The sequence below is a fragment of the Conger conger genome, chromosome 4 (assembly GCF_963514075.1).
Source record: "Conger conger chromosome 4, fConCon1.1, whole genome shotgun sequence".
In the NCBI taxonomy this organism is placed as follows: domain Eukaryota; kingdom Metazoa; phylum Chordata; class Actinopteri; order Anguilliformes; family Congridae; genus Conger; species Conger conger.
Genome location: NC_083763.1, coordinates 78421263 through 78434704, shown reverse-complemented (window position 1 = coordinate 78434704; position 13442 = coordinate 78421263). Strand labels below are relative to the sequence as shown.

At 43.9% G+C, this 13442-nt stretch overlaps 1 protein-coding gene across 1 annotated transcript; it reads left to right on the top strand.

Annotated features, from left to right (window-relative positions):
* Nucleotides 1-1668: 1668 nt before the first annotated feature.
* LOC133126766 (ADP-ribosyl cyclase/cyclic ADP-ribose hydrolase 2-like) lies at nucleotides 1669-6340 on the top strand. Its single transcript, XM_061239100.1, has 8 exons — nucleotides 1669-1872; nucleotides 2373-2502; nucleotides 4236-4371; nucleotides 4637-4719; nucleotides 5105-5181; nucleotides 5501-5593; nucleotides 5785-5871; nucleotides 6211-6340. The coding sequence occupies exons 1-8, from the start codon at nucleotides 1706-1708 to the stop codon at nucleotides 6338-6340; spliced, it is 903 nt and encodes a 300-aa protein (XP_061095084.1). The 5' UTR covers nucleotides 1669-1705.
* Nucleotides 6341-13442: the final 7102 nt, after the last annotated feature.

The following is a 13442-nucleotide window of genomic DNA, read 5'->3' as shown; positions in this document are numbered from 1 at the left end:
CAGCTCCTGGTCCAAGCGATGGTTCTATCCCGCCTGGACTACTGCACCTCCCTCTTGGCTGGCCTCCTAGCGTCTGCCATCAGACCCCTGCAGCTTATCCAGAATGCAGCAGCTCGTCTGGTCTTCAACCTTCCCAAATACTCACACATCACCCCCCTGCTTACTTCCCTCCACTGGCTGCCTGTCATGGCTCGCATCCTATAAAAAATATTGGTGCTAGCCTTCCAAGCAGTTAAGGGGTCTGCCCCAGCTTACCTCCAAAAAATCATCAGACCCTACATCCCTGCCAGACCTCTTCGTTCAGCCTCCACAGGCCGCTTGGCACCTCCCCTTCTCCTAACTTCCACCTCACGCTCACGACTACTTTCTGTTCTGGCTCCACGGTGGTGGAACGAACTCCCTGTTGAGGTCAGAACATTAGAATCTCTTCCCATCTTCAAGCGCAAACTGAAGACACACCTCTTCAAGCTGCACCTCTCCCTGTCCCTCCCTGCCTCCCTGTAAACCTTAATTGTTAACCTTAATCACTTTACCAGTGATATTTACTTGTGTATTAGGATGTTCTGTTTGGCTAGGTAAGCAGTGTTTGGCTAGGTAAGCGGTTTGTTCATACATTTGCGTGTTGCGGTATTACGATAAAAAGAAAAACAAATCTGATGAAATAGGCCCTGGTCCTTATCTTTGTTATGCAGGTAGCAGTTGAAATTGTACTTCCCTCTAGGGTCTTTCAGCGCACTTATCCCTGGTTATGGGTATGCACTTTGCACTTTTTGTTGTACGTCGCTAGATAAGAGCGTCTGCCAAATGCCATTAATGTAATGTAATGTTATGTAATGTAATTTGCTGTTTGTGGTTTGTATGAAACATTTTGTTTGTAAATTATTTGCGCTGCTGCCTGTCTTGAAAAATAGATTTTTAAATCTCAATGGGACAGTCTTGGTTAAATAAAGGTAATAATAATAATAATAATAATAATAATAATAATTGTCTAATAATTTTTTTGTGTAACCCAAAAAAAATTTTTTTTATGATGACGACTATATGTTTAGAACAGCATTCCATGTGTATTTTCCTAGTTATGGATGTGATGCTTTGACTTGTGGAAGAACCTATGCAATTGTAAGTCGCTTTGGATTAAAATGACAAAAATGTAAACGTAAAAGTGTAATAATAATAATAACAATAAATAAACAAACAAACCAAAAAAAACATAGATTTCATGAAAAAGGTTCCACAGGGAAAAGATAACATCCCGGACTGCTCCCCCATCCCCATGGTTTTGCAATGACATCTGTAGGGAAAGACCAAAGAACCCATGACTAAATGCCTTTCCATAGGCTATTCTTTTTTTTACTCCTCACTGTTGGGTATTTAGTCGCCATAGCAATCCTGGACTTAATTTAGTTATGCAGACATTTTTCAGTCTGACTTATTAACATATAAATATATTCAAATAAATTAATAAATCCCACAGTAGTGGGAAACTGCTTTGTATTTAATAAAACGTATTATTAAATCAATGCTTATCAAGGTTTACAGCTTCTTCTGCCAGCTAAGGATTAATAATTGACAGTCTTCACTCTGGATAAATCACATGAATTATTAACTTGAAGGAAGGACAGCATATTTGTCTGAAGTCCACAGCTGACTGTGTCATACGCTGCTGTCTCAGAGGAGCAAGCTCTAGGTTGCCACTTTTTGAACGATGTCTGTGGGTCTCGTATTTTGGCTTCTTGTGTTACTAGTTTTCTCTCCAATGGTTGTCCCACAGGAGACAGCACTGTGGCAGGGAGACGGAACGACAGCAGACCTACAGGAAGTGATCATCGGGAGGTGCTACAATTACATCCGGGTGGTGAACCCCACCATTGGGTGAGTCGAGGCCAGAGATCTTTGTTCTAACTGGACATTCCATTTGCTTGAAGGGATAGGTAATTTCAGACTTCTAACGTTGAAGCGAATTGCAGCTACAAACACCCTCAAACCACAACACTGTTTATCCCACCCGTTCCCTGTGAACGCCCTGACGTTGAAATCGTGAATTAGGCAAATGGAATGTCCTCGCTCCTTCAAACTTCAGTTCAAAGCCATGTCAGTTACAGACGTGGCAGACGGGGAGAGGTGGCAGAACTCACTTTCGTTTAAAACAAAGAAGTACATACTGACGTTGCCGCTTCAATCACAGTTACTGCACAGCCATTCTGCCTCGTTACCACCACTAAACTCAAACTACCAGGTTCATACATTTCCAGAACACGGCATTCTGGTCTATGTACAATAACTTTAAATTGCAGCAATTTACATTGCAATCACGTCAGCGCTGAATAAAGTTACGACAGGTGTTGGTTGACTGTCCAATGTGTTGATGACAGAGAGAAGAACTGCACTGCAATATGGAGGGCCTTCAGAGATGCTTTTATCTACAGAGACCCCTGCAGTGTCACCCCGGCTGACTACCAAACCTTTATCTCCCTCTCCTACCACAGTATCCCCCCGAATAAGGTAGCTTCCCTTCCTGTGTGCGCGTGTGTCAGACCTGGGTCAAGTACTTGATTGTTTTGGACTCAAATGCTTTTCTTTGCTTTACTAAGCTTGTCTGGCATATTGGAACCACAGACTGTTGAGAAATATGGACCAAGTGCCTGTTACGTCACCAACTGTTTATCCATGGGCTGGTGAAAAGCTTTCTGAAGCCCAGGAAGTCAAATTTCCCAGCGCCGCCATTTTGTTCAGTTTGGAGTCAGAGACTGTGCAGTAGGGAAGCCGATGTGGCTTCTCCACTAAGCGTGTGAGAGAGAGAGACGTGATCTGTCCCTGATTCATCCACAAAGCACTGCTGTATTGTCCTAATAACACGATAACATAAAGACACACAGGGAGGCATTAGATGAAGGAAAAACACAGATTGCGACTACATTTTCCTGTGGGTGAAAATGATTGACTACCGCAATTGTGCCATTGATTTTAGACTGAAAACGGGTGTGAATGACCTTCACTGGAGCCAGCAGCAGTGGTGCTAGTGAGCACTGTCTCTCACAGTCTCTCAGCATCACCAGGAAATGAGCTTCAGAAAAGAAGCCCGGTTTTGGCCACTTGATTGGAGCCTATGAACCAATTGCACCTGGCGAGATTAATTGAGCACAGGAAAGTATTTGAATCGAAAACAATCACTTTTGACCCAGGTCTGGTCTGCGTGTGTGTGGGGTTTTTTGTGAGAATGATTTTGTTTCACCCTTTGGCTGCAATTTTGTCTGGAGAGCTGCTATAATCCTGTCACAGTGCATGTATAGTATTAACTCTCTGCTGTCCTCTACTGTTCAGGAGGAGTGTTGACTCTCTGCTGCCCCCTGCTGTTCAGGAGGAGTGTTGTCTCTCTGGTGCCCCCTGCTGTTCAGGAGGAGTGTTGTCTCTCTCTGGTGCCCCCTGCTGTTCAGGAGGAGTGTTAACTCTCTCTGCTGCCCCCTGTGTTCAGGAGGAGTGTTGACTCTCTCTGCTGCCCCCTGCAGTTCAGGAGGAGTGTTGACTCTCTCTGCTGCCCCCTGTGTTCAGGAGGAGTGTTGTCTCTCTGCTGCCCCCTGCTGTTCAGGAGGAGTGTTAACTCTCTCTGCTGCCCCCTGTGTTCAGGAGGAGTGTTGTCTCTCTGCTGCCCCTTGCTGTTCAGGAGGAGTGTTGACTCTCTCTGCTGCCCCCTGCAGTTCAGGAGGAGTGTTAACTCTCTCTGGTGCCCCCTGTGTTCAGGAGGAGTGTTCACTCTCTCTGGTGCCCCCCTGCAGTTCAGGAGGAGTGTTAACTCTCTCTGGTGCCCCCTGTGTTCAGGAGGAGTGTTCACTCTCTCTGGTGCCCCCTGTGTTCAGGAGGAGTGTTCACTCTCTCTGCTGCCCCCTGCTGTTCAGGAGGAGTGTTGACTCTCTCTGCTGCCCCCTGCAGTTCAGGAGGAGTGTTAACTCTCTCTGGTGCCCCCTGTGTTCAGGAGGAGTGTTCACTCTCTCTGGTGCCCCCCTGCAGTTCAGGAGGAGTGTTAACTCTCTCTGGTGCCCCCTGTGTTCAGGAGGAGTGTTCACTCTCTCTGGTGCCCCCTGTGTTCAGGAGGAGTGTTGACTCTCTCTGGTGCCCCCTGTGTTCAGGAGGAGTGTTGTCTCTCTCTGGTGCCCCCTGTGTTCAGGAGGAGTGTTGTCTCTATCTGGTGCCCCCTGCTGTTCAGGAGGAGTGTTAACTCTCTCTGCTGCCCTCTGCAGGCCCTGTTTTGGGAGAAGACCAAGCGGCTGGTGCACAGGTACTCTGACCTCACACGCAGGATGATGCCACTTGGAGAAACTCTGATTGGTTGGCTGGGCGATGACCTCGCTTGGTGTGGGAGGGCCTCTGGCGACGGTAAGAGTGGCGCTGCTTTGACGTGTCGGACGTCACGCTCAGATGTCCATGTCATGATTTTCCTTCTTTGCTTCTTTTATTTGAATTACTAAATTGAAGGGCTGTGGACTGAGTGAATTATAGTGACGTACCAATTCACAAAGGTTTTCCAGTACAGATATTGGCCTGTTTGGCTGAATTGACACCTATCATATTCCGAGGTTTCTCTTCTGATTCCTGGACTCTCTCTCTCTTCCCGGTCCTCTGGGTCTGTGGGTCTGGATAGGTTTGGACTCTGTGTCCTGTCCCACCACAGCTGAGTGCGAACACAACCCTGTGGAGTCCTTCTGGAGGATCGCCTCGACCACAGTATGACCACACACACAGACACACACACACTCACACATGCACACACACTCACACGCACACACTCACACACACACTCACACATGCACACACACACACACACTCACACAAGCACACACATACATACACACACACATACACTCACACACACACATACACTCACACACACACACTCACACACACATACACTCACACACACTCACACACACACACACACACTCACACACACACACTCTCACACACACACACTCACACACATACACTCACACACACTCACACACACACTCACACACACTCACACACACACACATACACATACACTCACACATGCACACACTCACACACTCACACACACTCAGGTGTGTTTCTGTGTGAACTTGTGCTGCAGTACGCCAACCTGTCCTCAGGTGTGATCCAGGTGATGCTGAACGGCTCCGTCACTGATGGAGCATTCCCAGAGAACAGGTGAGGGCTGTCAGCCACTCATTTCATGCCCAGTTAGATATTTATTTTGTGTTGCTTATGCTATGCCATGCTATGCTAGGCTATGCTATGTTATGACATGCTGCCCTATGTGCTATGCTATGCTAAGCTATCCAATGACATGCTGTCAGTTCAGAATATTATTTCAGCTCAAGAATATCAGTGCTTTTTACCAGCTCAAGCTATGCTAGGCTATACTATGCTGCCATATGTGCAATGCTGTGCTATCTGTTCAGAATATCAACTCAGCCACCCACACAACTCCATAGACAGAACCAACCTTTCATTTCACTGTACACAGCTTTTTTGCCAATTTCGAACTCCCATATTTAAGAAAAGATGAAGTTTCCAAAGTACAGATCTGGGTAATGGATGACATCGAAGGCCCTGATGTGTAAGTGTTACATTTTATTAAAATAATGTACACTTAATCTTACCATATTATATTTGCCATTATGAATCCAAAATCATGAATTATGTACTTACGTAAGCCACACTATCAAATGCAAATGTAAGAGTGTTCAGATGCTCATTGCTCATTGGACAGAGCTGAACACAGTCCCGCCTCCTCTCTCTCCATGACAGCGAGTCCTGTGGGAATAAAAGTGTGCACAACCTGCAGCAGATCCTGGAACAGCAGGGGTTCCAGTACACCTGCACTGATAATTACAGGTACAGATCCAGTAGGGGGAGGGGTTCCAGTACACCTGCACTGATAATTAAAGGTACAGATCCAGTAGGGGGAGGGGTTCCAGTACACCTGCACTGATAATTACAGGTGTCTCTGCAGGCTAGCGAAAATACTCCAGTGTGTGTGTGCGTGTGTGTGTGTGTGTGTGTGTGTGTGTATGTGTCTGTGTCTCTGCAGGCCGGTGAGAATACTCCAGTGTGTGTGTGTGTGTGTGTGTCTGCAGGCCGGTGAGAATAATACCAGTGTGTGTGTGTGTGTGTGTGTGTGTCTGCAGGCCGGTGAGAATACTCCAGTGTGTGTGTGTGTGTGTCTGTCTGCAGGCCGGTGAGAATACTCCAGTGTGTGGACAGCTCCAGTCACCCTGCCTGCCTCTGCTCCAGCGCTGCCCCTGCTCTCCCCCTCCTCAGTCTGCAGCACCTGCCTGCTCTGCTGCTGCCCATGTTTCACTGAACAACATCACTCATTCCCCACATCCTCTCCCTGTTTCACTGAACAACATCACTCATTCCCCACATCCTCTCCCTGTTTCACTGAACAACATCACTCATTCCCCACATCCTCTCCCTGTTTCACTGAACAACATCACTCATTCCCCACATCTTCTCCCTGTTTCACTGAACAACATCACTCATTCCCCACATCCTCTCCCTGTTTCACTGAACAACATCACTCATTCCCCACATCCTCTCCCTGTTTCACTGAACAACATCACTCATTCCCCACATCATCTCACTGTTTCACTGAACAACATCACTCATTCCCCACATCCTCTCCCTGTTTCACTGAACAATATCACTCATTCCCCACATCCTCTCCCTGTGTCACTGAACAACATCACTCATTCCCCACATCCTCTCCCTGTTTCACTGAACAACATCACTCATTCCCCACATCCTCTCCCTGTTTCACTGAACAACATCACTCATTCCCCACATCCTCTCCCTGTTTCACTGAACAACATCACTCATTCTCCACATCCTCTCCCTGTTTCACTGAACAACATCACTAATTTTTCTTTGCGTACCCTGTATCTCAGACTCCATTTTGGAGTGATATATTCATTGTAAGCCCCAGTAGAACACTGGCCTGTAGCGTAGTGGTTAAGGTGCATGACTGGGACCCGCAAGGTCGGTGATTTGATCCCCGGTGTAGCCACAATAAGATCCGCACAGCCATTGGTCCCTTGAGCAATAATAATTCATGCTTAAATAATCTCATGTATTACCGGCATGGACAGCAGTTTGTAAGGGCAAAGGCGTCTGGTTGAGAGGTCAGCTTCCAAGGCAGCAAGTACACCATCAGAGGAACCATGTCTGCTGTGGCAAATGCAGAAATGAAACTAGAACTCTGGGATGAAGACTAATTTGATCAATTTCAAATTTCAATTGCTGAAAACAAACGTGAGGTACAGTAGCTGATAAAATACGGTTTTATGCCTTTCCACACCAGACTGGGTTCTGCCTACAGCCTTCAGTAAACCGTAAATGTTACAGACCAATTACTGTACATTCATATATTTAAGCATGGGGTCCACAATAATGTTCAACACAACTACTGTACAATCAGCTAGTCTTCCTGGGGTCCACAATAATGTTCAACACAACTATTGTACATTAAAACAGTGGTGGCTGCTGAGCTGAAAATTGAGATGCCAAACACTTCCCCTTCGGCTGATTTATCATCTTGAGCTGTTGAATGCCAACAATCTGAATCATTCATTGGCAGATTAACATACAGCTTCTTTCTTAGGAACATTAAATAATAAATTAAATGTAATGTAAATGTAAAATGTAATCACTAAGTACACATGTTTGGATAGACTTGGTCTGCATGTATTCACAATTTAATATTATATGCACAATCTTATGATGCAAATAAAAATAATTGTATTACTTGCCTAATAGTGTAGCCTTAAAGAAAATCTCAGCTAGATAAGAATGAAACCTGTGTCCCACCCTTTTACTGCCCACTTTATATAATTCATCACAAAAACCATGTTTTACATGAAATGTTTGCATTTGCCGAAAGCCTCAAAATAAATTAAATCAGTCTTAACACTAACATAAGCCTGCTCTCCATCAAGGTATCAGCACAGAACTCTGACACCATGTGTAATGCTTACTCTACCTCAAACAACATGTGTAATGCCTACTCTACATCAAACAACATGTGTAATGCCTACTCTACCTCAAACAACATGTGTAATGCCTACTCTACATCAAACAACATGTGTAATGCCTACTCTACATCAAACAACATGTGTAATGCCTACTCTACCTCAAACAACATGTATAATGCCTACTCTACATCAAACAACATGTGTAATGCCTACTCTACCTCAAACAACATGTGTAATGCCTACTCTACATCAAACAACATGTGTAATGCCTACTCTACATCAAACAACATGTGTAATGCCTACTCTACCTCAAACAACATGTGTAATGCCTACTCTACATCAAACAACATGTGTAATGCCTACTCTACATCAAACAACATGTGTAATGCCTACTCTACATCAAACAACATGTGTAATGCCTACTCTACATCAAACAACATGTATAATGCCTACTCTACATCAAACAACATGTGTAATGCCTACTCTACATCAAACAACATGTGTAATGCCTACTCTACATCAAACAACATGTGTAATGTCTACTCTACCTCAAACAACATGTGTAATGCCTACTCTACATCAAACAACATGTGTAATGCCTACTCTACATCAAACAACATGTGTAATACCTACTCTATATCAAACAACATGAATAATGCCTACTCTACATCAAACAACATGTGTAATGCCTACTCTACCTCAAACAACATGTGTAATGCATACTCTACATCAAACAACATGTGTAATGCCTACTCTACATCAAACAACATGTGTAATGCCTACTCTACATCAAACAACATGTGTAATGCCTACTCTACCTCAAACAACATGTGTAATGCCTACTCTACATCAAACAACATGTGTAATGCCTACTCTACATCAAACAACATGTGTAATGCCTACTCTACATCAAACAACATGTGTAATGCCTACTCTACCTCAAACAACATGTGTAATGCCTACTCTACATCAAACAACATGTGTAATGCCTACTCTACATCAAACAACATGTGTAATGCCTACTCTACATCAAACAACATGTGTAATGCCTACTCTACATCAAACAACATGTATAATGCCTACTCTACATCAAACAACATGTATAATGCCTACTCTACATCAAAAAACATGTGTAATGCCTACTCTACCTCAAACAACATGTGTAATGCCTACTCTACATCAAACAACATGTGTAATTCCTACTCTATATCAAACAACATGAATAATTCCTACTCTACATCAAACAACATGTGTAATGCCTACTCTACCTCAAACAACATGTGTAATGCCTACTCTACATCAAACAACATGTGTAATGCCTACTCTACCTCAAACAACATGTGTAATGCCTACTCTACATCAAACAACATTTATAATGCCTACTCTACATCAAACAACATGTGTAATTCCTACTCTATATCAAACAACATGAATAATGCCTACTCTACATCAAACAACATGTGTAATGCCTACTCTACCTCAAACAACATGTGTAATGCCTACTCTACATTACATGTGCTCTGCAATGTTCTTGAAGAAAAAAAACACTATTCTGCCCAAAAAGAAAATACTGTAAAACAAACACAATCAGAGGTCACATACTCTGGTGCAGAGGTCGAATACTCTGGTGCAGAGGTCAAATACTCTGGGTAGAGATCACAGACTCTGGCTAGAGGACACATACACAGGGTAAAGGTCACATTCTCTGCACAGAGGTCACATACTCTGGTGCAGAGGTCACATACTCTGGGTAGAGGTCACATACTCTGGGTAGAGGTCACATGCTCTGGGTAGAGGTCACAAACTCTGGTGCAGAGGTCACATACTCTGGTGCAGAGGTCACATACTCTGGTGCAGAGGTCACATGCTCTGGGTAGAGGTCACAAACTCTGGTACAGAGGTAACATACTCTGGGTAGAGGTCACATACTCTGTGCAGAGGTCACATGCTCTGGGTAGAGGTCACATACTCTGGGTCAGGGTCACATACTCTAGTGTAGAGGTTGAATACTCTGGGTAGAGGTCACAAACTCTGGGTAGAGGTTACATACTCTGGGCTGAGGTTTCACTGATGCAAAAGGTATCTTTGTGTGCAGCAGTTTTTCTGTCCAAGGTCTCCAGACTCATTATGTTTGGCAGGGGGAATGTGTGTTTGCTCAATAACACTTGGCCAGTAGGTTGTGTGGTCACTGTTTAATATTGCATTCAACAAGGTTAGTAGAATAAAATTGAATTACAGATGTTCAGTACTGTGCAAAAGTCAGACACCACCCTTTCATTTATTCAAATTTACAGTCATTCTTTACAAATGTTTTTCCAGTTTTTCCTGCTTACAGGACAAAGACCTTAGACCTTCCAGAGGTAGACTACACACTTGCCCCTGCACATTGCATTACATTACATTAATGGCTTTTAGCAGACGCTCTTATCCAGTGATGTACAGTTGATTGGACTAAGCAGGAGACAATCCTCCCCTGGAGCAATGCAGTTAAGGGCCTTGTTCAAGGGCCCAATGGCTGTGTGGATCTTATTGTGGCTATACCGGGGATTAAACCACTGACCTTGCGGGTCCCAGTCATTTACCTTAACCACTACGCTACGCTACAGGCTGCCCTGTTCTTGATCCCTACTCCCTAACAAAGGAGGAATCGGTCATAGCGCTGTAAAATTGATGCTTCTCATTCACCCATGCATACACACACTCATGCACCAACGCCGATTGGCTGCCATCGGGAACAGCTGGGGGTTAGGTGTCTTGCTCAGCAACTAAATCTGACAAGCTTGTGTGTAATGGAGATGCGGGGTTGAGAATGGGGCATAGATGTTTTTTTGTCTGTAAGCAGAGGAGCGGGCCTCAGACATTCACGGCTTGTTTCATAGGAATCCTGCCGCTGAATCCTGACTGTTTCTCCTCCTGCTTGGGCTTGCACACCCTGCAGAGTCAGGTCAATCAGAGCAGCCTGAAGCACTGACACTGGGGACGGCCTGAGAGACTAGCGAGTTATGTGGTTCTTCATTCTTGATTTGGTTAATGTCCAGTCCTGGGGCCTCATTTATAAAACTGTGCTTAGGATTCACCTGAAAAGGTTGCGTAAGCATGAAACCTAGGACGTGCGTACGCAAAAATATGATTTATAAAACAGTGCATACGCACGTCCCACGCCAGTTTTCCTTTATAAATCACAATCAACTCTAAATGTGGCGCAACTTTGCCAGCTTCATGTCCCGCCCACAGTTGCCTATAAATAGGCAGTGAAACACCCCTAATGAATATGCATTTCACGAAGACGACAATGGCAAACGCTGAAAAGAAGGCCAAGAAAAGGGATTTCAGCCATTTGACTGCCTCTGAAAAGCTACAGGTGTGGGAATTATCCTGACTGATTGTAAATGACGAACAGTTCTGCACAACGAATGTGATGATGACGATGATAATAATACACGTTATTTGTCTCGCACCATTGAAAACACAGTTACAAAATTAAGAGATAAAAAAAACAAAAATGTATAACAATAAACACATTATAAAACATAATATATGGATATGATAACAATATATGAAACTATGCTCGTATCTGCCCGACTGACGCATTGTAAACGGCATCAGTGCAGCGCAATTTGTCCGACTGTTCACCATATTATTTATGAGAATACATTTAATAACATGAAGTATTGTTTAACAATTCGTCTACATATTTGAGGGATTATTTTACAACAACATCTCAGTTTATATTTATCATCCTAAATCATATTTTTTGGGCACTCAATCATACAGCTGTTCGTTTATTCGTTGTAAGAGAGGCCTTTATCCGTTTTTGCAAATTAACTCTTCGTATATGATACGTGAGAGGTAATATTTGATTACATTACATTACATTACATTGCATGGCATTTAGCAGACGCTCTTATCCAGAGCGACGTACAACAAAGTGCAAATTAAACACAAGAACAAGTGCAAAGAGGACCTGAGAGGACAGTATAGTTCCGAGTCCTAGTGTAAACATGCAGAAAATCAGAACCCTTTAAGAGTACAATCAACAACAATCAATGTCGATTTATTTTACAGTGGTATCTGTTGTGTATCATTTTCGACTTCTCTCGTCGCCAAATTTTGTGTTGCACTTAGGAAGGGAGAGAACCCGTATAGCGAGATTCAACAACACAACACTTTAATAAGTATAACAGGGACGAAGCACGTCCTTACAGCAGCCATACCCAGCCACAACTCCCGGCAAATCTTTATACCTTTTTACATCCTGTTTCACTTCCCGTTTTCCTGGCCTTACGTCACGAGCATTAAAGGCACAGTTTCTCATTTCTCCAGTTAATGTGCGTACGCATGGGTCAGAGTTTCCGTGGAGGACCGCACATTTTCCGGTCAAGTTCGTTTTTTATAAATGCCAAAGTTTGCTTAGAAAGTGGCGTACGCATTCTTTTGTGCCTACGCAACGTTTATAAATGAGGCCCCTGGTCTCTTGTTTGTGTAGTGTTCGTACTACTGTTATACGTCATGCAGGTGTTAGAACAGTGCAGCTTTCATGATGAATAAATAAGAAATTACTTCCAGATCAGCTTTGGTTTTTGAGTGCGTGTGTAAAGTCTTCATAAAAACCTGGTGCGCGATCCTTCTCAGCATACAGTGACCAGGTAATGGTTCTCCCCTATGATAGTTTGTTTAGATAGCTGTCGCTAACGAGATACTAAACAGTTTGGATCAGCACTGCCAGCATACTGTAGCATGATGTCTGATATCTGTCAGTCTTCTGGGTCATAACCCCTGGGGATCTAAATGGTAAATGGACTGCCTTTATCCAAAGCGCTGCACAATAGATGCTTCTCATTCACCCACTCACACACACACCAACGGTGATTGGCTGCCATGCAAGGCACCAACCAGTTCATCTGGAGCATTTGGGGGTTAGGTGTCTTGCTCAGGGACAATTCGACACACCCAGACTCAACCTAGATCCAGTCGGCAAGAGTGGACATTCCCACAAAAACGTCCTAATCTCTCCAGGCTCCACCACCGAGGGGGAAATATCAGCCAAGTTCCCACTGGAACTTCCTGCAGCCTCAGAAATCAGGGTTCAGGCAGGACACACACTGTCACAGCTGCTACCTGTGTAATTGATGTGTTTCTGTTGTGAAGTGATTCCAAACACTGCTGAAGACATTCAAAGAGGTTACCTGAGGTTGGATTACTATCACAGCTGCTACCTGTGTAATTGATGTGTTTTTGTTGAAGTGATTCCAAAAAAAAAATTCTATTCTCACTGCTAAAGACATTCAAAGAGGTTACCTGAGGTTGGATTAAATGTCAGTTTGATTGACTCTGGTGTTGCTAAATGGATACAAGCACGATTCACAAGATGAGTCAGTGAAACTGCCTTAAGCATAAAGGTAATGAATTAGATTAGATGCAACTTATTGTCAT